Source organism: Manis javanica, chromosome 4 (assembly GCF_040802235.1).
Source record: "Manis javanica isolate MJ-LG chromosome 4, MJ_LKY, whole genome shotgun sequence".
Lineage (NCBI taxonomy): Eukaryota > Metazoa > Chordata > Mammalia > Pholidota > Manidae > Manis > Manis javanica.
The window spans coordinates 84,561,729-84,588,544 of record NC_133159.1 but is presented as its reverse complement, the minus strand read 5'-3'; the positions used below and the strand labels follow the sequence as shown (position 1 = coordinate 84,588,544).

General features: G+C 38.1%; 2 protein-coding genes across 5 annotated transcripts in view; one reads left to right on the top strand and one right to left on the bottom strand.

Moving 5' to 3' along the window:
* The window catches only part of LOC108400423 (uncharacterized), a 116,969-nt gene extending 110,834 nt beyond the window's left edge, over positions 1-6,135 (bottom strand). Inside the window, exon 1 of the mRNA XM_073232861.1 lies at positions 5,946-6,135. Coding sequence (XP_073088962.1) covers positions 5,946-6,135 — 190 coding nt within the window. The remainder of the gene's footprint in view (positions 1-5,945) is intronic.
* Positions 1-26,816, top strand: part of PLPPR5 (phospholipid phosphatase related 5) — a 131,728-nt gene that overhangs the window by 67,805 nt on the left and 37,107 nt on the right. For 2 of the 4 annotated variants that reach the window (XM_073234330.1, XM_037024506.2), the window contains exons 4-5: positions 16,712-16,888; positions 24,603-24,722. In XM_073234330.1, the coding sequence (XP_073090431.1) occupies positions 16,712-16,888; positions 24,603-24,722 (297 nt within the window). Of the gene's footprint in view, positions 1-16,711; positions 16,889-24,602; positions 24,738-26,816 lie in introns of all 4 variants that reach the window. The other 2 variants (XM_037024484.2, XM_037024495.2) reach the window with 1 other exon arrangement.

Genomic DNA, 26,816 nt, shown 5'->3' with positions numbered 1-26,816 from the left:
TCACAGATGTATCTATACTTATACAGCACACTTAAAAATTTTTAATTACATGCCAAGATTTTTTAATTGGAGAATTTCATATCAGAAAAACATGTCTACTTATTTTTGAAATATTAATGTAGTAGCCTTGTACTTAAATTCACCAGGGACCATGACTGGTTGGCATTAAGCACAGCTCCCCGCTCTTGAGGCACAAATCCTTGTCTGTTGACTTCAATCCCTCTCATTCATTATTTTCTCAACATAAGCCCAAGGCCGTTTACATCTATCACTGTTGCTGCTGATTTTTTCTCTACTGGGTCCACTGGGCTCATTGGTGTTACCAAACTTGCCCTTCAGCTAAGCGAATTTCTAATCCTCTGTTTAAATTCCCTCTTTCCACTCCCACTTCTTATCTTTCAATCTTATACAAAGGCCCCTGTAGGAAACTGCCCAGCTCTTCTCCCCATGTCTGAGCTGATGCTTCAGTTTTTCTTGAAGCAAAGAAAAGGTCTTAGATGTCATTTTATAGTCAGGACCTAGAAAAAACTGTTGATCAATTTGAGTTCTATTTTCTGTGAATTCATTCTGGGATTTGTGCCCCTGTACCCACACCTCAATTGCTACTGACTTGTATTTGAAGTATCTTTTTACATGTCTCTCTTTACTCTTCATTAAGAGTTTTTTAACATCAGCAGTGAAAGACTTCTCTACCTTTATATCCCTAGCCCAAGTGTATTGTCCAGAACAAAGTAAAAGCACAATAAATGTTAATTGAAAAGGAGTAAGGGAATGAATTAATGAATTCCATTTGCATCTTTTTCCTTCTCATGAAAACTCACCTCACCTTTAAACTTTTAATCAATAACTTTTCTGGCATATAGTGTCTCTTTAATAGTATTCTAGGAAGTTTTTTCTGTTTATTCAGAAGTATATAACCTGCATTTCTTTTCCACCATATTTACCCAGGGTATAACATGGTTATCAGACACCAGTTCCTATCTATCTATCTGCAAGCACACTCCCACCTATTCCTGCCCCTCAGCTACATCCTGTCACCACCCAAGTTCAAGTCACAGCAAAACAAAAGAGTATAGGAAGGGTGCCTGTGAAATAATCTCTCCTGTCGGTCAACTTCCCATTGAGGTTTATCCCCTGAGTGTGGTCAAATTTCCATGCCTCCTGATTGGCTGAAGCAGTGAGAGCCCAAAGTCCGTGCCTTCTGCCTTCCCCTGTAGCACGTGATGCACTACCTACCAGGCATATCTCCTTTAGCACCTTAAGCACCTATATTACCTACCCCCTCTCCTCAAGTTAAGTAACAAATTCATTCACAAAGCTTTCAAGGTGTAGCTCTGGGAGGAGAGGTTCCCTGCCTGGAGCAAGTTCCTTATGAATTCGATGAGACGAATTAAGGCAAGGGCAAGAAGTTGGGAATTAAAGGATTTATTCTCATAGCTCAGCCTCCCCTTGCTTGTATAGGTTGGGACCCCCTTACTTACAGCTCCCAAACTCTTCCTCGGGATGCTACCCCCAGACGCCCTCTCATACCAGGGGGAACTCCTTGGTCAGGTCCCTGGTGACTGGTAGAAGCCCGATCAATTACGTACCAGGAACAGAGAGGAGGAGAGAATGGGTATTTCCTCTCTACCCCTGCCCTTGCCCTGCAATCCCATGACTGACCAGCAGCTCTGTCCCTGGTAAAACATTCCATAGATGTTCCAACAGGGTACAGTGGGCACTATTAAGGCCAGGCAGGAATCCTGGTCAGAAAGGTCCATTTTCCCCACACAAGTTCAGGCTAGTTTTCTCAGCAGAATTCTCTGACTTTATCCAGATGTGTCTACTCACTCTTCTGGGAACATGCCTTACTCTGTACCCCTTGGTGACTTTGCTCACTTCACTACATACATCTAATGCACCCCCAACTCTGGCCTCTCCTTTACAAGGAGAGGCTTTCCCAAATCAACCAACACATTTCTACTATTTGAATGGTAAATGTGTCTTTAATACTTTCACCAGTTTTTAAAGTTGGATCAGAATCCCCCCATATCTAGTTATTCACAGCTGTTCAACTAACATAGTTGGAATTATCAAGAAGTTACAGCACTGGCTTTGGCTATGTGGGGCTCATCACCTCATCTCCATCCTTGGTCATTATTAGTGTCATTATGGCATCTGCTTCTGGTCTTGAAAACAGCTGACCATTTCACAGTCCTTTATCATCGATTCTGAAGTCTCCAAAAACAAAAACACTCTCAAAGCAAGGTTATTTCTTATTTTTTTGGGGGGTGGGATGGTGGCTGCAATATTGTGCTTTATAAGAATATGTATTTGTTCATTTAGATAATCAAAATATATTTGTTATATATCCTTGGTCTTCCACCACAGTTCCTGAATCTAAGCTCCTAAAACTCTTAGAAATGCCTGTGAAATGAGAGATGAAGGTGTCCTTGTTATGTTAATGAGGTGATTTTTGGAAAGCCCTTAGGTAACTTAAGGATGAGGGCTGGTTGCCAGGGAAACCACCCCTGTGTTCAGAGCCTTGAAACGATCAGCCTTCCCCCCTGAAATCCTAGAAGGGGAGAGGGGCTAGAGGTTAAATCAGTCACCAACAGCCAATGATTTAATCAATCATGCCTATGTAATGAAGCATCCGTAGAAACCCAGAGACAGGGTTCAGAGACACATAGAGATTTGAGGGGAGTGGCACACTTGGAGAGGGTATGGAAGCTCAGGGCCCTTTCTCCATTTTTCTTTACCCTGTGCATCTCTTCCATCTGGCTGTTTCTGAGCAATATCATTTCCTAATAAACTGATATCTGGTAAGTAAAAAGTTTCATTGAGTTCTGTGAGCCACTCTACCAAATTAATCAAACCCAAAAAGAGGGGATAATTAGAACGTCTAATCTACTTCTAAGCTGGGTCAGTCAGAAGTACGGTGATAACCTGGTTTTGCAATTGATGTCTAAAGGTGGTAATGGGGGGTAGTCTGAGCTCCGAGCCTGTGGAATCTGGGGCTATCTCCTGGTAGATATTGTCAGAACTGAGTTGAATTCTAGGACACCCAGCTGGTGTCTAGAGAATTGCTTGTTGGTGTGAGGGAATCCCCCAACAAACACACATGCTAGACTTGGTGATCAAATCTAAACCTTTGTAATGGCAAACCTGATCTGACCTGAATTAATTTGGTGAATTAATGTGAAGCTACTTCATAGTCTTTTTATTCTCCTTACTGTAAATATCCATATACTTCAGGGTAGAAATGTTGGGAAGGAATTCGGTTTGGAGACGCAGGGAAGTCAGAGTGAAAGGTAAGGAAGGAATTCATTAAAGCAGTAACAGCAGGGAATGGCTGCTGCCTTGCAGGCAGCAGAGAGCAAGGAAGGACAGAGGGAAGAAAGGAAAGTTCGTTGAACTCCTGCTTGGCACAGGGCAGATCCCATGCCAACTCCTAAAGCCAGTGTCACCTGGTTGGTGTCCAGTGTCCATGTGAGTCTGCACAGCATGGGAACTAAGTCCCTAACACCCCAGGATTTGGGGGAGCTGCAGAGCCCTGGGTGGAGTGAGATTATATTCGGAGAACTTCCAAAGGCAAAGAAAGGAGATTGTCAGGCAGGTTACTAAAGAGCACGATTGTACAGCTATGGTCCTATCTGGGTCACCAAGGCAACAGGAGTTTTCAAGCCCAAATCAGAGCTTTCAGTAGCCCCTCCCTACTTATCTGGAGTACAATAAAGACAGAGTGGAGACTTGTTCTTAAGTCTGGAGAACAGAATGAAATAGCAAAGCGACAAAGAAGCTTAACACTGGAAGAGCACAGAGACAAAATGTAATAAGTTGGGTAGTAAGAAGTCTTTATTTAAGGCAAAAAGTGCACATTCAAAGAAAAGGGAGTGCGGGCAACTTTGGAGAGGAGGTGCCCTTAAAAGTTTAGGGCTTGGGGTTTTATTGGGCTTTTTGGGTAGCGGTGAGCATAAGGCATGATGTGTACAGGTGATTTATAATTCCTTTGAAGTTTTGCCTTAAGAATAGGGCTATTTAGATGACTGTGTTGGTCTGGATCTTGGCATTCTTTATCTACATAGGTTCATTTACACTTCAGAGGTCTATCTCCTGCCCTAGTTAAAAAGTTACTTAATTGATTAAGGGGCTGGAAGAAGAGGAAGAACAGAATACAGATACATTTAAAGAATAAGCTGGGCCATTTTCACAGACTAAATAGATTTTAAAATGGCATGACCTTGGTCTCATTTCTAAGGGCAGAGAAGTCCTTGATTCACAATCTTTGGCCTTGGAGGCCTGATCTAATTGGTACAGTAAAGACATGGGCTGCACTCTGATGTTTTTCTTTATGTGGGGAAATGTTTTTCATCTGGGTAATATCTGGACATTCCTAGTCACTCCTGGCTTTTGAAGCTTCAACTAATTAACTAATTAACTTTGTGAGCCCTTTCTGGCTCTCTTGTTTTATCTGGTTAACTCTTTGAGTCCCTTTTAGTGGGCTTCACTAGCTTTATTCTCTCTCTCCACCTTGCTCATGTCTGTCTTTCTGCCTAACAGAAATGTTTCATTGTGGGGTGTGACATCTGACCCCAGTGGGGGCATCATGAAATGAGGAGTACATGCACATTATCTTTCTAAAATCTGAAAATACTCTGAATTCTGAAATATTTCTCTATTCAAGTGTTCATATGAAGGATTGTGGAACTGTAGCAAGGCAGGCATTGCTACTTTCCACATTTCACCAGTGATGGAGTAAGGCTCAGAGAGAATAAGTGATGATGTCATATCTCCAATCTATTGGAAGTTAGGACTTGACCTCAGATCCTCTGATTCCACTCAGAGAATTCCACCCACCCACCATGGCCACCATATGCAGATGCTTCTTTCAGGGTAGATAGGAGAAAAAGTAGAAATTCTTTTATCACAGCATGTTAAATGCATTAATTTTTCAGAAATCAATAGATTCCTGAAAAACATCCAGCTTCTTAGAGATCATTTCTGAAATATAAAAACTATTGCACACTTAAGAAATAGCCAAAGTAGCACATAAGGTCAAAATGTCATGGAGATTATTATGGAATTTGCTGCAAATTTTGAAAATATTTTTGTTCTGGTAAGATGTTACCAATGTAATACAGACACACATCCAGTTCACAAAAGCAGTAAGCTCACTCATTCACTTACTCATTTAGTACTTCCTATATATTCCCACCTCTTCCTATATTCCCAGCCCCTGTGGTAAAGGCTGCATATAGAGTTGGAAACAAGACAAAAATCACCCCTGTCCTTGGGGACTTCCAGTTTAGTGTTTTAACTCAGTTGTTGAAACTCACCTGATGGCAGTCATGTCATACATGGAGTTTTGGTACCCAGCTCATCCATCAAAAGCCTGTTTAACACATTAAAGTACTTAACATGTATTACCAATAGTGCTTCAGCACTACCATGCAGTACAATGTTTCAATAAGAAAACAGGTAAAATTTTTGATTCATAGTGTATGTGTGAATATAATCGTCCCTCCAGGTAAGAATAGGACTTCGTCACTAGAAGCTTCTGTTGTCTGTTAGGCTTTAGTCTTCACTTACTTTCCACCCCTACCAGTCTCCACTCACTTCAGACTCATCCACTTCAATGTAATACACATACATCCAGTAAACCAACAAGTCTTACGAATTCAACTTCCTAAGTATTTACCTAATCTGTTCATAACTGTAGCCATTACTCCAGTTCAGGACATGACAATCCAACTCTGGGAACTACTTCAGCCAAAGTGGTATTTAAAACTCTAATCTTCTCCTGTCATTTCCTCATGTCCTTTTAGTGGTTTTCCATTTTACTTTTGATAAAAGTCCAGACTCTTTCACTTGACACATAAAGCCTTTGACAGCCTGGCCCCTATTAACCTCTTTGGCCTAATTTCCAGCCACTCCCCTTTCTGCATGTTCCTCCCAGTGCTCACCCACACTCGCACCCACAGAGCCTTCAGTCTGACACACTGAGGTATCTGCAGTTCCTCCCATGTCTCTTCGTGCTGCTCTCACCTCTGCTTGATGTACTCCTTGAGTCCCCACCTTGTACTGCATAAAGCATCGCCTTCCCCTGAACAGGACTTTGTAGGTAAACTGCTTGTGTTTGGGTCCTTGCTTCATCACTATTAGCCTTAAGTCCATGGGCAAGTTAGTTAACCTATCTATGTCTTAGTCATCTCCTATTAAGATTATTTGAATTGTATAATTGATACACATACAGCATTTAGTGGCCCTTGATTACTAGCAAGCATTCAGTAAATCTTAATAATTGACATGATTAGTTATTGAGAGCTGGCCACTGTGGTGACAAAGGGGAAAAGATATTTCTACCCCTAATAAACTGTGGAAGGAGAAAATATATTGTTTCAATACAAAATTGATGTCTTTTCCTAACAAATAATATGAAACAAAATTATGGGTATCAAAATGAGAATGAGATCACTCTCCCCAACAACCAGGACTAAGACTAGTAATGTGGTTTGAGGTGCAGGGCAGGCACCACAATTTGGAACACCTGACTATTCAGTTGCCCCACAGTGGGAACACCTGGTGGGCATGGCAGAAGAGAGGCTGCCCACGGTGGTTCATCCTCGCCGTGGGCCTTGACGGGGGTGAGGTGAGGACTGGAAATTGGGTGAGGGCACAATAGGGATGAATCTAGGAATCTTTTAGTTAATGAAAATGGGGGGAGGGTGGTTCTTCAACCCCAAGATGGAAAACAAAGGCACCTCCTAGACCCCCCTGAGTGACCAACTGGGAAAACTTCTGGCACCCATGTGACTTAGCCAGATAAGGGTCAGAAATGAGGTCACTGATATCCTATAAGCACACTCTCCATTTTTGAGACATACCTTGAAATGTCATGCTGTGGTTAGTATTTATGATGTTTTTTGAACTGAGTGTGAAATTGACAGAGAAGTACTTTGCTGCCAGTTGCCCACAGTGCTTATGAAACTTACAGTGTGTGTGTGTGTGTGTGTGTGTGCGTGTGCGTGTGTGTGTTTGTGCGTGTGTATGCGTGCCTTCTGGCATACATTTCTTTTGCCTGTTATGATATCACATTAATCTTTTCAAAGTATACGAATCTTTTACTTGTATAATTTAAGACCATATTTCAAGATCTGAAATCCAGTGTATAATATTTAAAAATTTTGATTCTATAGGGTATATGAGTTTATTATATATTTATATGTCATACAAAGATCATATATATGGATATCACACATTCATTTATTATAGTTTCCTTAACTGAATGAAGTCTAAGGAACATTGTGAATCCTAATAGTCATCTACAAATTCAAACAATTTTGAGTGTTAGTCAGTGATATTTGAGATGTGCTTTCACCATTTTAGTAATTTCTTGTCCCTGACATTAAACTTAAATTTATTTGCATATTTTAATAGTTTTGCAGGTTCTTTCTTCATTTGCTTTTAATTTAAATTAAAGTAATTCCTAAAAACATAGAAATCAAGTATTTCTTTCACTTGCATGTAACTCCTTACATGTCACACCATGTTCTTTTCCTTGTATCACAGAAACAAGAAGACAGCTTATCTTAATCTAAATATTCCATATCTGGTGTATGAAAAACAATTGTTAAATGGTGAATACGTGTGGCTTTCGATTTTACCGATGACAGAGAAAATGTCAAGTAGAAGTGCTTTTGTTCTTTTAGCGGGTGAACGAAGTGCATGTGTACAATGTATTTATCAGGGAAATCATACTGGAGAGAAATGATCTCCGTGTAAAATCAGCCATGACTGAACTTCAGGGATAAGGTAAATGTGTCAGTGATGAAGGGGCTGTTATTCACAACCAAACCATCAATCGGCCCTTGTGCTGCGGGCAGCTGAGTCACTAAACATATTCTGATCTTAACTGCACGTACCAGCTGGTCCTGAACACTGAGGTGGTTGTTATTTACATCACACTGTAGTTCTTTGAGTTGCCCATTCAAGGACATCAATTTACATGATAAATTCTGCTTGTGATTATGTCATCTTTTGTAAGTACCTGCTAAGTATTTTGTAAAGACAATGGATGGTTACTCTTCATTTTTCAAATACAGTGTGTTTAAGGACCTTTTTCCCTATGCCCATTAGTTAGGCAATTGAATTTACAATTTCCCCCAGCAAAAGTATAGTTTTAATCTAAATGATATTGTTTTAATCCTTAGATTTAGTCCAATTACAAAGCAAACAAAACTCCTTGTGATGCCATGTGGCAATAATAAAACTTATATTCCTTGTACAATTTCTGTGCTAAATCTTACAAACAACCATTCTTTCATTTTACAAATGATATGAAAGACTTAGAGAAGTTAACAATTGGTTTAAGGTCACAGAACTGATGAGTAGTAGAATGACATTTTAACCCAGATGACTAAACTCCTCAAGCTAAGCTTTTCCTCCCACTTTATACTAAGTACAGAATCTCCCAAGTATCTAAAGGGTATCAATAAAATACAAAACAATTGATGAACTCTGATGAAGTCAAATATAATAAAGTAGATGTTATGATAATCTGAACCTGAATAAAAGACTACATGTTATAATCTTAACTCTGAAAATAAGTCTGTCATATCATTTATTACATTATGTGCTATTTAAACAGTAATATATTAATAGATATAAAAGGTATAGCTTAAAAGATGCATATGAGTATTGTCTGACAAAGCACACACGTCCTAAAAAAATGGTTTTAGGTTCAGTGCCAACTCCAAACATATAATAAATAAATAATAATTATAAAATAGCAACAAATTCTGAAATAGGTACAATCTTCTTTGAATATTAACTGATGTATTTTCATTCCCTTAAATGAAATGTTGCTCTTGTCTAGGTCAGCACTGTCCAATAGAAATATAAAATGAGCCACATATATGATTTTTAATTTTCTAGTAGTCCCTTTTTATCTTTCTGAAATGTTTGATCTGTATTGAGAGTTCATAAAATTTATAGTATAAAAAGTAGATGCACATACCCAATTTGTTCCAGACATATTTAAGTTTTCCAATGATCAAATCAAGTACTAATTTTGAAATTTAACTAAAATTAATTAAAAACAAAAATTCAGCCCTCTAGTCCTATTAGACACGTTTCAAGTGCTCTATTACTATGGTAACCAGTGACTATCATATTGGAAAATACAGCTCTAATATTATTATTATTACCATATCATTATAAACAGTCTATTATTCAGTGCCTTACAGAAGGAGAGGTCGTAAGAGAAGGGCCAACACTCCCCATTATCCCATCTCTTGGCAAACATCACTGTACTCTCTGCTTCTATGACTTTGGCTGTTGTAGATTCCACATGTAAGTGAGATCATGCAGCATTTGTCTTACTGTGCCTGGCTTTTATCACTTAGCATAACGTCCTTCAGGTCCATCTGTCTTGTCTCAAATGGCAGAATTTCCTTTTTTGCTATAGCTGATGATATTACATTATATGTATATGTACCACACAGAGGTCTAATGTACAGCAGCATGACTACAGTTAACAAAACTAAACTGTATTGTATACTTGAAATTTGCTAAGAGGGTAGGTAGGTACTAAATGTTTTCACCATTATGCATACACACAAAATGGTCCCAAGGCAAGGTAGTGGATCTCTTAGCTTGATTGCGGCAATCACTTCACAATGTACGTGTATATCAAAATATCAAGGTGTATACCTCAACTGTGTACTTTTTTTTTTTGGCAATTATACCTCAGAAAAGCTGGGTGAGTGGGGAGGAGAGATGGGCCAATACCAATCAGAAAAGGAGGACAGTGTGTAGCTTTATAGGCAGATCTCTCTTTGTCAGGAGAGAACCGGAATTTCTAAATTTCAAGGCTACCTTTACATACCAAAAACAGAATTTGAAGATCTGAATATTATATTATAAGCCAGTATTACAGAAAATACATATATAATGTAAGAAATGGTACTGTCAACCCAGGAGAGGAGAAGGCAGCATTTCTGGGCCTAGGAAGCAGGAGAACTAGAGGGAAGCAAAGAGCAGAATGGCAGACGTGATCATTTGGGGGAGCACCCTTGTGCAAAATAAAAGTAGCTGCATAATTTATACAAACTAGATTGTAGTATATAAAATTTATGATTTCAGTATACCACTCTCCGTCACAGACCTGAGAGGTCTGGATTAGGTGAGGACTACTCTGCCTGGTACAGTGACCATGGTCTTCCCCTCATTGAATTACCTCCATCGCAGTTCTGTCACATACCCTATCAGACACCTCTCCACTCCTAGTGGGCAACTTTATGAACACGGATAGAAAGTATGGATACAACAACTTCCAGGACTCTGCACAGCCTGCTTAATAAGTGATCCTCAAAATTTTTGCCGGATATCTCTGTACCAAATTGCAAATAAATCCCTAGTGGAGTGCCATGAGGTTCTGTCTTTGATTCTGTCTTGTTAATGGTAATCTGTATGGAACTAGCTGGAAGCTCAGAGAAAGAACTAATATGATAGATGTCAACGTGAAAGCTCAAAAAGGTCGTTTTGCAAACAATTAAGAAATTTTGGTTTTTGTGCAATTCCAGAAGTCCAAAGTGAGGGGAACTTGCTGGGGCATCAGCCCATGTCAGGAAGTCATGGCAGGTTTAATAAATCCCAAACACTGTGACCAGCAGAGCTATGTGGTTATTTAAAAAAACAGAAAACAAGTTAGTGCATTCCTTTTTTAGACTGCATTAATCAAAATAGTCAAAACCTGGAAATCAAATTAGATATAAGCCAACCCTAACTTAATTATGAAATACAGATCAATGACTAAGACGATAGGGTGCCATCAAGAAAAGTTACAATTGCAATCAGCTGGTCAGAGAATATGGTTTCTGGTGGGCTTAACTTTGAATTTGACATTTTGAGAGAAGGGCTAGAGTATGTCAAAAGCACTAGAATGTCCAGGTGGCTGAAGAATCCGGAGAATACAATTTTAGATAGTAACAAATGCTATGAAGGAAATACTCTTTACTTTCTCCCCTGTCCCTTTGCATTTTTTATTTATCCATTATTTTGTTTAGTAAACTGAGTAAGTCTTTACAGAGTGCTTATTCTATGTCAGGCAAAGCACTAAGTACAGGGTTTACAATGCAGAACCCAGAAGTGTCTTCTATGTTCTCACTCTTGTCAAGGAAACAACTAAAATTAATAAAAACCATACCCTAAAGAATCCCCTCAAAAACTTCTAGAATTTCTGAATTCAGCAAAGGTTCAGAATACAAAATTAATACACAGAAATCTGTAGCATTCCTATACACTAACAATAAACTAGCAGAAAGAGAAATCAGGAAAACAATTGCATTCACAATTGCATCAAAAAGAATAAACTGCCAAGGAATAAATCCAACCAAGGAAGTGAAAGACCTATACCCTGAAAACTAACAAAACATTCTTAAGAGAAATTAAAGAGGACACTAATAAATGGAAGTTCATCCCATGCTCTTGGCTAGGAAGAATTAATATTGTCAAAATGGCCATCCTGCCTAAAGCAATCCACAGATCCAATCCCTATCAAAATATCAACAGCATTCTTCAACGAACTGAAACAAATAGTTCTAAAATTCATATGGAACCACAAAAGACCCCAAATAGCCAAAGCAATCCTGAGAAGGAAGAATAAAGCAGGGGGGATTACACTCTCCAACTTTAGGCTCTACTACAAAGCCACTGTAATCAAGACAATTTGGTACTGGCACAAGAACAGACCCATAGACCAGTGAAACAGAATAGAGAGTCCAAATATTAACCCAAGCATATATGGTCAATTAATACATGATAAAGGAGCCATGGACATACAATGGGGAAATGGCAGCCTCTTCAACAGTTGGTGTTGGCAAAACTGGACAGCTACATGCAAGATAATGAAACTGGATTATTGTTTAACTCCATACACAAAAGTAAACTCAAAATGGATCAAAGACATGAATGTAAGTCAAAGGCCTAAAACCATAAAGCTCTTAGAAAAAACATAGGCAAAAATCTTTTGGACATAAACATGAGCAACTTCTTCATGAACATATCTCCCTGGGCAAGGGAAACAAAAGCAAAAATGAACAAGTGGGACTATATCAAACTAAAAGGCTTCTGTACAGCAAAGGACACCATCAGGAGAACAAAAAGACATCCTACAATATGGGAGAATATATTCTTAAATGACATATCTGATAAGGGGTTGACATCCAAAATATATAAAGAGCTCATGCACCTCAAAAAACAAATAGCAAACAAGTCAATTAAAAAATGGGCAGAGGAGCCGAACAGACACTTCTACAAAGAAGAAATTCAGATGGCCAACAGGCACATGAAAAGATGCTCCACATTGCTAATCATCAGAGAAATGCAAATTAAAACCACAATGAGATATCACCTCACACCAGTTAAGATGGCTTACATCCAAAAGACAAAGAACAGCAAATGTTGGTGAGGATGTGGAGAAAGGGGAACCCTACTATGCTGCTGGTGGGAATGTAAACTAGTTCAACCATTGTGGAAAGCAGTATGGAGGTTCCTCAAAATGCTCAAAATAGACTTACCATTTGACCCAGGAATTCCACTCCTAGGAATTTACCCTAAGAATGCAGCACTCAAGTTTGAAAAAGACAGATGCACCCCTATGTTTATCACTGCACTATTTACAATAGCCAAGATATGGAAGCAACCTAAGTGTCCATCAGTAGATGAATGGATAAAGAAGATGTGGTACATATACACAATGGAATATTATTCAGCCATAAGAAGAAAACAAATCCTACCATTTGCAACAACGTGGATGGAGCTAGAGGGTATTATGCTCAGTGGAATAAGCCAGGTGGAGAAAGATAAATGTGAAATGATTTCACTCATCTGTGGAGTATAAGAACAAAGAAAAAACTAAAGGAACAAAACAGCAGCAGATTCACAGAACCCAAGAATGGAGTAACAGTTACCAAAGGGAAAGGTACTGGGGAGGATGGATGGGAAAGGATGGATAAGGGGGAAAAAGGGACATTATGATCAGCACATATAATGTAGTGGGGGGCACGGGGAAGGCAGTACAACACAGAGAAGCCAAATAGTGATTCTATAGCATCTTACTGTGCAGATGGATAGTGACTGTAATGGGGTATGTGGTAGAGACTTGAGAATGGTAGAGAATTGCTCATGTAATTATACATAATGATACCAAAATAAAAAAATGAAATAAATAAAGTATTTCTCAGGGAAAACAAACAAACAAAGAAACAAAAAAACATGCATTGTGGTAATTGGTCTGAGAGAACAAATAAGGTGCTTAGAGAGCACATAGCAGGCTGAATCCATCCCTTGGGTCTAGGACATCTTTCCCCACCACTTCCCCTTCACTGGGAACTTTCATACTCATCCTTCTGGATCCAAACTTAGGTGTCTCCTGTTTGAAGAAACAGTTTGAGGTGTATAGTAAGTGCCTAACACACACAAACGTTCGTGTGTTTTTATTTGTATTTAGGTAATAGTATTGTTTCAAAATTGTGCAATGCTTTCTCAATTTACCCAACAGTTGGATATTTACTATCACAATTACCTCACATTACTGATAATCGGCATTCTGATTATATTTTGATAAAAGCAAACAAGTTAACAAAACCGTTTATATATGTGTCAATTATTGTATATATTTATATAAGCAAGAAGAAAAGTATAGAAGCATATATACCAGGCTGTTAGCAAGGAGTAAATGGTCAACTTTGGATTTCTGCATCTTTGTGCTTTATAGATATTCATGGAATGGAGGAATAAGGACTGCTAATAATAGTTCAATGGGGGGCCTATAAGGTAGTTGCAGCCACTGACCCTTCAGGACTGACTGAATACCATCCAGCTCAAATCATACACCCTTATGTTTGTGTTTTATTTTAGCTACATTTGACATCAAGTTAACCTCCATGGTTTCATAAATGAATTAAAAATCAAGAGAGCATAAATAATCAATCCTTGTCCTGTCACCAACTTGCTTAATAGATTCTTATGCCATAATTTCCTCTTCTGCAAATTAGGAATAATAGACTTTCTGTAAGGTTAACACAATTAGGCTGGTTAAGAGGCACTACTATTTATGAAGTATTAGACAGTTGCTGAGTGTAAGCGAAAACTTCCTAATTTTTATTCTATGACATACATGTCAATTTGTGCTGTTATAGACAAATCTGTGCTTTATAAAGCACTGCTATGATCACCTTAAAGTTGAGTGTATTTGAAAAAATGTCACCTTTTTCCCATGACTTTTAAAATTCAATCTTCTACCTTTCTGGGTCTGGACGTTATGGGAAGATCTGGTGCAAGAAGAACCAAATCCTGGGCTAGTCCAACATAGAAGTTTTTCTATGAATATGCACAGCAGCCAGACTATGTCCTTGCACTCCCTATAAACAACACTTAAGTCACTAGAGAAATGAAGTAATGAACTCAACATTCAAGAGAAACCTCAGAGGGCCTTAGCCAAGCTCACATATTGCTATTAGCCACTGAGTTGGACAAGTAAGGACTGGGCAGCATCTGAGAGGGCTGCTGGGGATAAGGGGTGTGGCAAGGGTTTCCCAAAGCCACATTGATTCTGTGGATTTTCCACACAGACCACACTTAACAATGCTCCCTACTTCTCCCTCACAGTATATGATGTAGCCTCCTTCCTATGTGACTACAATGGCCTTCTTCTATCTTTAAAGTCAACTATTTTGCATTCACTGATACTCAGGCTTATATCCCTTGGCCATTTCTTCTAGACAAGGTTTCTAGAAAGAATAAAGAAAAAGAGGTACCAATGTGCTTTCCCCCAACTTGCCATTTACATCTCTCCTTTCTCAACAGTGCCACCCCCAATAGTCAAATTGTCTATTCTTTATAATAAGTTTTATCTTGCTTCAGTTTTTTCATCTGTAAAATGACAGTAATGAGGATATCTGACTTATATGGTTATTTTGAGGACTTAATAAAATAATCACTGTAAAATGCTTAGAATATTGCCTTGAAGAGAAATCACTCATTAAATCATAGCTATAATGAATATTAGCACTATTGACACTATTCAGTTATCATTCCACCTTTATTTGGTCGTGTTCATAAGGATAAGATGTCTTTAGAGGTCTGACAGATGCTAAGAAATGCAGATAAAAGGGATCATTCATCAGCCTTAAAGTTGTGTTCAAGAAAAGCTCACCAACAGCCCTGAATTTCATTGCCTGTTCATACACAGTAGTCAAATAAGGAATTACTCTGTTCAATGCCTTGCTGGGAATCGGAAGTGCGGTGGTAGCCTTGGCCTCATATTCATGTGGGCAAAGCTCTTTAACATACTTTTTCAGAATGGCAAAAGCAGACACTTTCTCATCTCTCCCTGTTCCTTCTTGTGTACTTACTCTCCGTGACTGAAATTTTTCACCTCTTCCAAGCACAGGTTTGGAATGTACTTAGCACTGAAGGCCACATGTCCAAGATGAGACGAGCCAGCTTTTCTTTATTCTCCTAGAGTACTGGGACCTGGGATAGATGGCAAAGGGCTAGAACTTGGATAGATAGAAGCCTATGTTATATGGGCTGTTTAAATATTCATACAGCCTCTTTTGGCAGCTAACTGGGCTGAGAACTTTGCCCAGAAAAAACAGAGAAAAGATAATTACTGAATTTCATAGCATTCTAAAATGGCTGCTATGAACTGAAACCTCACACAGTAATTTTGGTTTGATCTCTTAGGCAAACATATTTTTTATTCAATACAATGCAAGTGGTTAAATTCATTTCTAAGTATTATTATGCGTATGTCATCAGGATTAGATACTTACTGACAGCAGTGCCTTAAAAACTTACCATACTGTCAAAGCCAGCTCTTTCATAATTACTGATGACTTGAAATAATAACTGACACATTCTCCTTACCATCAACAGATTTGCTTATTAGTAACACAAGGTGTAAATTAGAAGCAACTAAGCTATAGAATGAATGAAGCAGATTGCTATTCTTGAGCACAGTGGCCTACAACTTGAAGACATTTCATTTAGTGCAATCAATTGACAGTACATGTACCTCATTGGCAGAGGTGAACACACCAAAAATGTAGATGTCTATTCATTGCTTCATTTAAACTGACATTTTCCCATTGTAATTAAGTTTTTTTGTTGCCCTAATTCTGGCTGCTAAAGTTTATTTAAATTGATTTCACAATTTCAGTAACAACATAAAAACAAACCTTGGCATTGTGCTGAACCTTCAATTACATCTTCAAAGTACTATCTATTTAGTGAAAATCTATTTTATTTCTTAAAGCTATATCCACAAGTTCTGATTTTATCAAGTTCACATTCTTTCAGCATGGCGTACAAAAATGTAAAAACACTCTTTCATCCATCCTCTCCTTCTTATAGTAGTGATCCAAAATGCAGAATAGGCACATTAAAAAGTTAAAGAAAAAAAGCACTTGGACTATCCATGCTCAGTGTATCACAGTGTTTCTAATGTTACATAAGAATTGGCCATGAGTAAATATCAGGTAAGTAAAGTTAAATAATCACTACTCTTTAAGTTTACTTCTAAGGAACTTTCTTCAAAATATTCATAAACTATAGTTAATTATTTGAACCATACAGGCATATATGTATCTAAATATATATGTGTACATACACATGTATAAGGTACGTATTCATGAAAAGTCTGTTTTTTCCTTTAATGTTTCAGATGTACATTACCAACACAATCAAAGCCAAAGGAACGAGACTTGCTAAGCCCGTTCTGTGTTTGGGATTAATGTGTTTGGCCTTTCTTACTGGACTCAACAGAGTAGCAGAATATCGAAATCACTGGTCAGATGTGATAGCAGGCTTTCTGGTTGGAATATCTATAGCAGTATTTCTGGTAAGTATAAATTTATTTGGATAGCATTGTGTTTTTAATTCACTTTTATAAGCACCTGTAAGAAAATACAAGTGTGGATCACTGAGTTTGTCTAAATGTGGTTTATCAAACGATAATATATATTTTGTCATTCATTTCTTCCTCCTCCCTCAGTTGTTCTGCCTAAAGGCAGGTTGGGGATGAAAAAAGTATAAATTCTGCTCTTCAGAGTAACAGAATATTTTTCAGATAAAATGGAAGAGGGCTAAAGTAATCTCCTTGAATAGTTTTTAACCCTCGGTTACCTGGATGTTGTTTAAATTTCCTCAGGGTACTTTGCATCCTGCAGTATCTAAAGCACCCCAAAGCACGCCAGGACTTCAGCCTAGTCCTCCCCGGGAGCCCCCATGTCACAGTGCTCGCTGACAGGTAAACCTCACTTGTGAGATGGACTGGTCCCCATCAGTAACTGAAAATCCATGGGTAGTTTAGAAGACAATACAATCTCAACTCAGATTTTACCAAGTGGTAAAGAGCACATGCGGGTACTTCTAATGAAGTGAATGTACCATATCTATTCCTATTATAAAATCTCCTTGGAATATTCCTGTAGGTTTGGGTTATTGGAAAATATTTTATCAGTCCAGCTTTAGAATTAATTAGTCAGTTGTAAGTATAGGTGTGTAGCATTTGACCCAGAAGGAAGATGTGTAGACTATAAACCAGAATATTTTTGTGCTAACACATTATAAGAAGCACTTTGTTTCCATCTTGATCATGTTTAAATTGCTTCTCATACTTAACTTCCCTCCCTCAGCTTCCTTTCCCTAGTTCATAACCTGTAAGCAAAAACTTATATGAACCTTCCCAGCTAACAAAGATTTGAATACGATTCATGTGCCAGAAACGTTAAACAGGTTATTTTTTCTAGGACCCCTGTGGTAAAGCGGTGGCCCCGCCCTCATCTCTGCTTTGCGCCCTGTGCTGCCTTTCTTGCTGATACCACTCGCCCTGATTCACAAGGTCCAGGGAAGAGATCACGGGAGATGCAGGCTCGCCCATCTCTCTCTCCCAGAGCTATCTTACAGTCTTATGGAAACTGGGGCCCAGGCTTAGGCCAGAAACTCTTCCTGGTTTTCTTACCACAGTTGGAGTAGGTTGAAATGGTAAAAATAAAATAAAACAAGCACCTTACATACACCCTAAGAAAATAGTCATAGGCAAGACAAAGAGCATTCCAGACATGAAAATTTGAAAACACTAGTGTCAGGTGTAACTGTGAGTCAGCTCCACAAGTCCAGAACATCTTCACTGGCATCTCATCAGCCTTCTTGCCTACCTTCTGTGGCTGTTGCCACCTTCCCTTTACTTCCAGTGAATATTTTGATGCCTTGCAAGACCAAACCTAGAAGCCTGGTGTATTTTCAAAACACTCCGTCCTGGCCCTTCAAGCATAAACACACACCCAGGAAAATGACCTTATGAAAAGGTCATGTGAAAATGATGCTTGAACTATGTAGTAACTCAGCAAGAATTTGTGCTTTCATTCATAGCCATTTGTGGGTGTGAGTGTGTGCCTATAGGCAACAGGTGCTGAGCCAAGAAGTGGGGATGCGACGAGGCTCAGGTAAATGTGACCTGTCTCCTGTGAGAATTATCATCTGCCTCAGGGATAAGACAATAATAGATTATTCCCTCAAACATTCGCTCCCTCGCTCCCTTCATAAAATAAACATTCACTGAGCCCCTACTATAATCCAGGTGCTGTGCTTCTTGTTGGGAGTAAGTATGTGAAGAGAGACAGTCCATGTACTTAAATAGATAGCAGTCAGGTGGGACAAGACAGACGCAGAGAGTTTTATAAAAGGGTTACATGTAATGCTAGATAAAGGAATACAAATACAAATATATATGAATAATAAAGGTTTGTATACTCAAGAGATCAACTCTGTTGGGATTAGGGACCATTCTGAAAGGAGAGGGGATAAATAAATTTGAAAAGTTTGTAAAGCAGACAGGTCTAGGCTGGGGTAAAAGAGATGAGGGGCAAAAAGCACAGTGTCTAGACATAAGAGTTTACAGAGACCTTAGTATAGTCCAGGCCAGGGACACAGCAGGGGCATGAGAGAGCGTGGCGTTCTGGAATGACACCAGCCATCCAGCGTGAGTGACAAGAGGAGGAGGGAGTGGAAAGCCACACTGGGGGAATATCCTGGACGGCCATGTATCTCAGAATAATCTGGTGATTGGGGACCATTGTCAGGGTTCAAGTGAGTTGGAACTGGTTAAATCTCAGCTTCTTTATGCACTCAGTTTGTTCCATTAAGCAATTTACTTAACCTTCTGAGCTTCAGGTTCTTCCTTTTTAAATAAGTTAGTAACAGCCTCCTTAAAGATCATAAGGATTTATAAAGGTTAAATGAAATAGTATATGTTCAGTCAATGGCCACATGAATGAACTGAAATAAGTCCTATAAATGACAATTATTTCCTTTCAATCCCTTTTATTCTATGATACAATTTGTGCATTGAAAAATATGTTTGCCGGAAGTAAAACAGGTGAGAATACAGAAGACAACTTATGCAGAACCAGGGAAATAAGATGGCACCAGTGGGCACAAAGAGAAGGGGGGGTAGCCTGGAGGTGTTTAGGAGGTGGAATGGTTGGAGCTTGATGGAACACTGGAAATGATGGAGGCAAAGAGAAGGACGAATCTGATGATTCCCAGGTCTCTCTCTGGGGCAATTAAGTAGGACATTTATTTTGAGCAGTGACTACAGCTCTGGCTTGCAATATCCTGGGGTGCTTCCAGTTATCTCAGTATGTGCAGAACTCTAAAATGATCCCAGAATAAAATGAACATGAACCTACTCCAAGCCTCTGTGCCTTGGATATGGGCATCCACAGCCCCATCCCTCAGAGTCAATGTCTAGCGTCTGCCTTTGACTCATTCTCATTTATCCCCCACATCCTGTGATTCACCTAGTCGCAGTTCATTTCCACTACAAAAGCATCTCTTCCATGTTGTATTTCTTCACCACTTTGATGCTGACCTCTCGGTTTGAGAGACCTGTGCTTCTTACCTCTATTGTATCTATAGGTTCCTAGCTGTCTCCTCACTTCAGCCTCTTCTCCAAATAATGCCATTCTGCTTTTTCACATTATAATATAATTCATTGCTATAACAAAACAAAAAGCTAAACAAACTTAAATCCAGATACTTCCACTGGACGTCTGGGATCCTCTGTAATCTGGCTATACCCTTCCTAGCCTCATTTACTTTTTCCTCCTTACAGTGAAATCCTGTGTTTCAAAGCCATTCCTATATATATGTTAGAGAGCAAAACTGGGGTCTGGGAGTCAGGCAACCTAGACTTGAATCCTGCCTTTGCCACATGCTGGATGTGTGACCCTGAACAGGTCAGTTAGTCCTCATTATTCCTAAAACAGTGAGGGCTTCCTGACTATTTAAAATGGCTACCCCTCCTTGAGGACGCCTTTCCTCTTTCTCTATTCACTTTCCTCCATAGCATGTGTCAGCTTTTATTATACCACATATAATTTTTTTTTCTGTCAAACCCACTAGAAAAGTAAGCTGCTCATGGAGAGAAGGCATTTGTTTTCTTCACTGTGTATTCCCAATACAGGGTCTGACACATAGGAAGTTCTCAGGAAGCAGTTGATGAATGAATGAGAACTGTTTTATTTACTTCCCAGAGCTCTTTTGAGGGATAAATGAAACTACATATGTAAAAAGTGCAACCCAGTGTGTGGTACAGAGAAGGCCCTGTATCTTGATGAGTATTCAAATCCTTTACCCACTTGAGATTTTTCTCAGAAAGTCCCAGCTTCCCCAGGAAGTGTCCCTGACTACCTGGTTCTTCCATTTTTTCCCTGTATTTCCACTGCCCTTGAAATATGTCCTGTTGCAATCATACAAGGAATTTCTCTTATCCTATGTGCATTTCCTTAAATGAACAAAATTATCATGCTTAGGAAAACACAACACAAATACCAGCTGAACAGTAGTTGAAGATTGGTCAATATTACTTTATACAAATCTATGTCTCAATCTATTTCCAGAAAAGATGTATATTACAGTGTCAGGTGGAATAGTTCAAGTTTCCTGAGCCACAACAAGGGCTTGTCATGTTATTACATGCAATATCATGGTGACAATTTGAGTTATATGTTACTCTTTGCTACATTCACTCAGTCCTCACAACAGCCCATTGAGATGTAGTTATTATTGTCCTCATTCTCCAGATAAACAGAACAGATGTAGTTATATTAAGTAGCTTGCCAAGGCTCACAAAGTTAGTACATAATAGACCCCAAGATTAAAACTCAGACCTGTTTGACCCCAAAGCCCATGCACTTAACCCTATGCCACACGGATATCTTATTTACCATGGAAAAAGGGAAAATTATCACAGATGGATCAGATTATTTATTACCACTATGGAAAAAAGATACATATGTAATGGTAACTTCTTGGTATAATTTTTATAGGAGAAGGTAGAATTAGACACATGAAAGCCACTCATGTAAAAATAGAATGTTTCAAAGGAGTGCCACTTTAAATTATATAGGAACATCAGAAAATTTGAGAATTTTTGGCTTAGATGTATGCTCATTCATTAATCTATTCATTCACTGTGACATTAGAAATACAATGGTGAGCAAAAAAGAGATGGCGTCTCTGCTTTCATGAACTTTACAACCTTGGAAGAAACTCAAATCCACCAAAGTATCATGCTAATGGACATGCCCTTTCCTACAGTGATAGGTGCGTAGGTGAAAAGAATTGTAGGTCCATGTCCATGTGAGCAAATGCACACACAAAAGCAGCCTGAGGTCAGGGGAGGCTTGCGAGGAGTAGTCCTGAGATGAGCTATCATTGATAAGCAAGATACATGTCCAAGGACAGTGGAGATGAGTGTCCCACACAAAGAAAGTGGAAGGGAACAGAAGGTTTCTGGGAAACTGAGAAAAGAATGACTACAAAATTTATAATTTGGGGCAGAGTTTACATTTTAAGAGAAATGGGAAGCCAAGCTACAAAATGGTTTGAAGGAGGATGACATGATACGGTTTACATTTTGGAAAGATCATTGTCACATCATTGTAGACATGGGCTGGAGGGAGCCAAGCCTGGATCCAGGCAAGTGATGATGATTGCTTAGTCTTTGGAGTTGGTAGTAGAGATAAAACAAGCAGATATAAGAAATCAGAATATTTAGGAAAGAAAATGGACCAAATCAACTGATTGGATGAGTATAGGAGGTGTAAAGGGTAAATCCAAGTTTTCAGCCTTGGGCAGCTGCATCAAGGGAGTGGGAGCTTGGGGGATGTTGCCTTTCCTTGGGAAGGTCCAGAAATAGATCAAATTTTGGAATGGGGTCAGGAGATGGGAAGATCTTGGGTTTCATTTTGAACATTTGATGAATTTTTCATAACTTTGACAACCAAAGAAATGGAGTTAACTTGATTATCTATTGCAACCTCTTCACTTTCAAATTGAGAAAATAGACCCAGGGAACTGTCCCAGAACATACAGACCCAGAATGAAAAACCACATCTACTGTTTCTACCTATGAGCATTTTCCCATAGCAAATCAATTCTATCCTTGTGAATGTTAGCAGAAAAGACATTAAATATTTGAATGTGATTCTACGGAAGATTTGGTAATTTCCTTCCTTACAATTTAAATAATAATAGTAATGAAGAATAATCATTATGCTAATAGATACCACTTAATGAATATCTGCTGTGTACTAGGTGTTTAAATATTTCACATAAGAATTCTCAGTTGCTTCAGTGGTATTGTCCTGACCCTCAATTAAAGCAGAGATATAACTGATATAACCTTTCAAAAAGTTTTCTAACCTAAGGAATATAAAAAGCAATTATACTAATTTCAGAAGCCCATATTAACTCTAGATGAACTTTTCTTCATTTCATGATTTCCATGTCAATATGGATAGTTGTTTCATTTCAACAAATTTCAACAAATTCAACTTCAGAAGAATTTATAGCAAATTGTTTTTTTACATCTGTTCAATTTTCCATTATTATAATATTAAAGAAAAGGAAAATGTGTGTGTATGTTTATGTACACTTTATGAAATGGGTGTGAAACTACTTGCTTGTGTTGTTGTTGGCCAAAATTCTTGATTATATCCTTTGTATACTAGGCAGTGGTCAGTTGGCAAACCGCAGCCTGTAAATGAAGTTTGGCCCACTGCCTGATTATGTAAAAAATGTTATATTGGAACACTTACATACCCATTCATTTATGAGTTGTCTATGGCTGTTTTCACATCAAGATAGCAGAGTTGAGTAGCTACTGTGCAAATATTTACTATCTGCCCATTGCAGACTAAATTTGCTAACCCTTGCTCTAGAGTAATCACTATCTATTAATTTTTTGTGAGGGGCATCATCTCCAAACCATGACCAACCCCTTACTTTAAAGATGTTGATGGCAGTAAAAAAGCTGAGGAATCAAATTATCAGGCTTTTGATCTATGCTTTGATCTGTAATTATTCAGGAAAGTGGAAGGATAGTAAGTTTATAACAATTTTCAAGGAAATACTTTTCTGGGATAAAATCTCACAGTGTGTGTTATTATCTTGGAGATGTGTAAATTTTATTTAAAAGCAGAAGAATAACCAAGATCTAATTGGTCTTTGAAAATATTCCATAATGAGCCCTATCAAAGAAAAGGCTTTCCAATGAAGCATTTGTGAAAATATACAATGTAAATGTGTAATTATATATGAAGTATTTATTTTAAAAAAATGAATGTTAGGCTATAACTGCAAGTAAGCTCTATATTTTGGTTTGATAATAGAATATAAAACTTATATTTAAGAATATCTTAGTTACTAGTTAATATAAGTGAATAAATAATTTTCCTATGTTGTTTTAATTCATTATTTCTTGAAGTATGATCCACATGTGTCAGAAGCTTCTGGAGTGCATTTTAAAAGTGGTTACTCCTGGGCCCCATCTTTCATCTACAAAATCAGAATCTCTAACGGGGGTGGTTAGGAATGTGCATTTTTAACAGTGCCAGAACTTTATTTTTATGCACATTAGCATATGAGAACCTCTGGTTTAGTTCAAATTCTGTCATATCTGGGATATAATCAATTGAAACAAGAGTCAATTTCCTTTATGTAAAAGGTCTACTATTTCAATAGTAGCCCAGGAAACTGTTGTTGAAAGGCCAGGTATATATGGGATATGATAATAAGCAATAGACTAGGTTAATTAAAGGGATGCTACTAAATTTGAAAGTGTCAATTGTAGAAGGCTTGTTTTGAATGTAATGATTTTGAAGCAATGGGAAATAATTAGCATTTAAATTAAATTGTAGGTTAGCCACATTAGGGAAAGGTTAGCTTGCTATGAATTTTTATAAGGTTATGATGTTATTTTTGGATTGATTTGAGCATTGTCTGTAACATAACTAAATGAAAATTTTGGAATAATAAAATTGTCATTATTAACTGAGCTACATATGAACTGATGCATTTTCTTGAGCACATCTGCACTAGAATAACTATCAAAATGTATACAAGCTCAATTTGGATGTAAAGTTACATACATGTAATATTGAAGTAATTTTAATACTTACTGATTAGACTTATTAAGCTACTCAAAAGAGTCATCATTGTGGGGAGCATGGCTTTGCTTTAACTGTATTTTTCTCCTGGAATTTTAGGTTGTGTGTGTGGTAAATAATTTCAAAGGAAGACAACCAGAAAATGAACACCTACACATGGATGATGTGGCACAAATGCCAATGATCAGTATCCCTCGAGTAGAAAGTCCCTTGGAAAAGGTAACATCTGTACAGGTGATTCATAAGTTAAATTTTAAAATGTGATTGTTATCTAGAGCAAATGAATGATCATTCCTGGGAGTTCCTGCAGAGTCATTTTTGATTTACCGAAACAAGCTCAGAGTCGCATGTGGTGTTTAGCAAGAACTTAGTCACTGAAGACATAATCTTTGAAAAATGCTTATCGCATTGAAAACATTTCTTTGAATCCTCATGCTAAAAGCTGAATACCTATACATGGAAAATGTTCTGTCCTTTTCCATAGATTCAAGATAAGGAACACTGTGCAAGCATGTCACACATAAGAAAAATATTCAGATAATTTTATTTGAGAATATAGGCATTTTTTTTTCATGAAATAGAGTCCATTTTCTCATGCTCCATTTATATGAGAAACTACTTAGTATAATGCCTGTCACATTATCAGTGCTGAGTAAATTTTGAGGAATCTCTGTGTATAAGCATCTGGTAGCAGGAAAACACCAGTCATGTTCTAATCATTGAGGCACTGGGGGTCAAGTTGGGCTGAATGGAGCCAGACAGAGAGCACTCTGAATGGCAGGTCAAGGCCTCACTGGGCATGGCAGTGAACATGGAAGCTAGGTATTTAATATAAGATTTTCTGGAGACTTTGACAGTAAGGCAATATTAATTAAATGATGATGCAGTTATGCACATTTTTAATTGTTAAATGACTGCTCAGAGTATTACCCATGGCTTCTCCTCAGCCCCACCCATGTCCACATTTTGATCAATGTTTAGATGAACAGTTCAGTTACGTGTTGATCAGGGGTTTAGATGGTATGATCTAAAGATCAGTGAGGGTTAATTAATACATTGGCTGAAAGAATAATAGTGCTTGAGAGATTACAATAAGATGCAGTTAACAATAACTAGAAATAAAGAAGGTGTTTTGTTTTTGGATTTTAAAAAGTTCTATTGGGTAAGGTGGGTCTAGGTGAACTGTACAAATGATAAAACCTCAGAGGGTATAGTAGTTTACCACTCAGCACACATTGACAGCATATGGCTGCCAGGAGTTAATATGATCCTAAGTCCCTCTTAGGGAAAATGACATCCTGAACGAAAGGATTGATGTTTTGCTCTTCTCAGACCGGCTTGGAAACCTGTTGACTGCTTGGCAGTAGTTTAAAGGTAGATGTTGATAAAATAGAACATTCAGCACTGAATAAACATTTGTTAAATGAGCAAATGAATGTGTCCAGGATGGTGAATGGACTCAAAGTCATGGATTGTGAGATACTGTCTAAGGAACAAAAAATGACTAAAGAAAAAGGAAATTTATGGAAGAAACAATAGCTTCCCTTTAATATCTAAGAACTATTGTGTGGCAAGGGGATGCGATTTATTCCTCATGGTCTGAGAGATCACAGTGAGGGTGAGAGAAAAGAAAGTGTAAGACAGTAAGTCATGTCTGGAAAGAAGAAAAAAATTTCTAAAAATGGAATGACTTCCTTAAGGGCAATGAAGTTTTCTTTATTGTAAGGATTGGAGAATAGCTAAATAATCACTTATTCATAACTCTGTGGAGGGAATGCAAGCATTCTGGTGAGGATATAGGTAATAATAACAACAACAATAATAATAATAATAGCTACCATTTAGTAATCATCCTGCATTTGTCAAGTACTATGCTGATTGCTTATGTAAATTCCACAGAATACTTCTATGCTCTACAAATGCTATTTCACTTCTTGCAACAGTTATTTTAAACTTGATATCCTTATAGTGGCAAAGGCTGCTAATATTCCACCAGTATCCCTTCTCCCTTTCTTCCTTTTAGTAACTGAATTCCCTAATCCAATTTTAGTCACACCTATGACTGTCAGCTAATAGTGTATATTTCCCAGCTGCAACTAAGTTTAGAGCAATGGAATGTAGGTAGAAGGAGTAAGTGCAATCTCTGGTTCATCATTTTGAAGATTCTTGTCCTGGACATTCTCTACCACTTTTTGCCAGGGGAAAGGTAAAGACTGGAGAAATCTTTGTGGTTTTAAGAAAACTGATCCACCTTGACAGCCTGAGTTTCTGGGTGAGCTCATGGATCAGTCCACATAACACAGCCTAGATGGT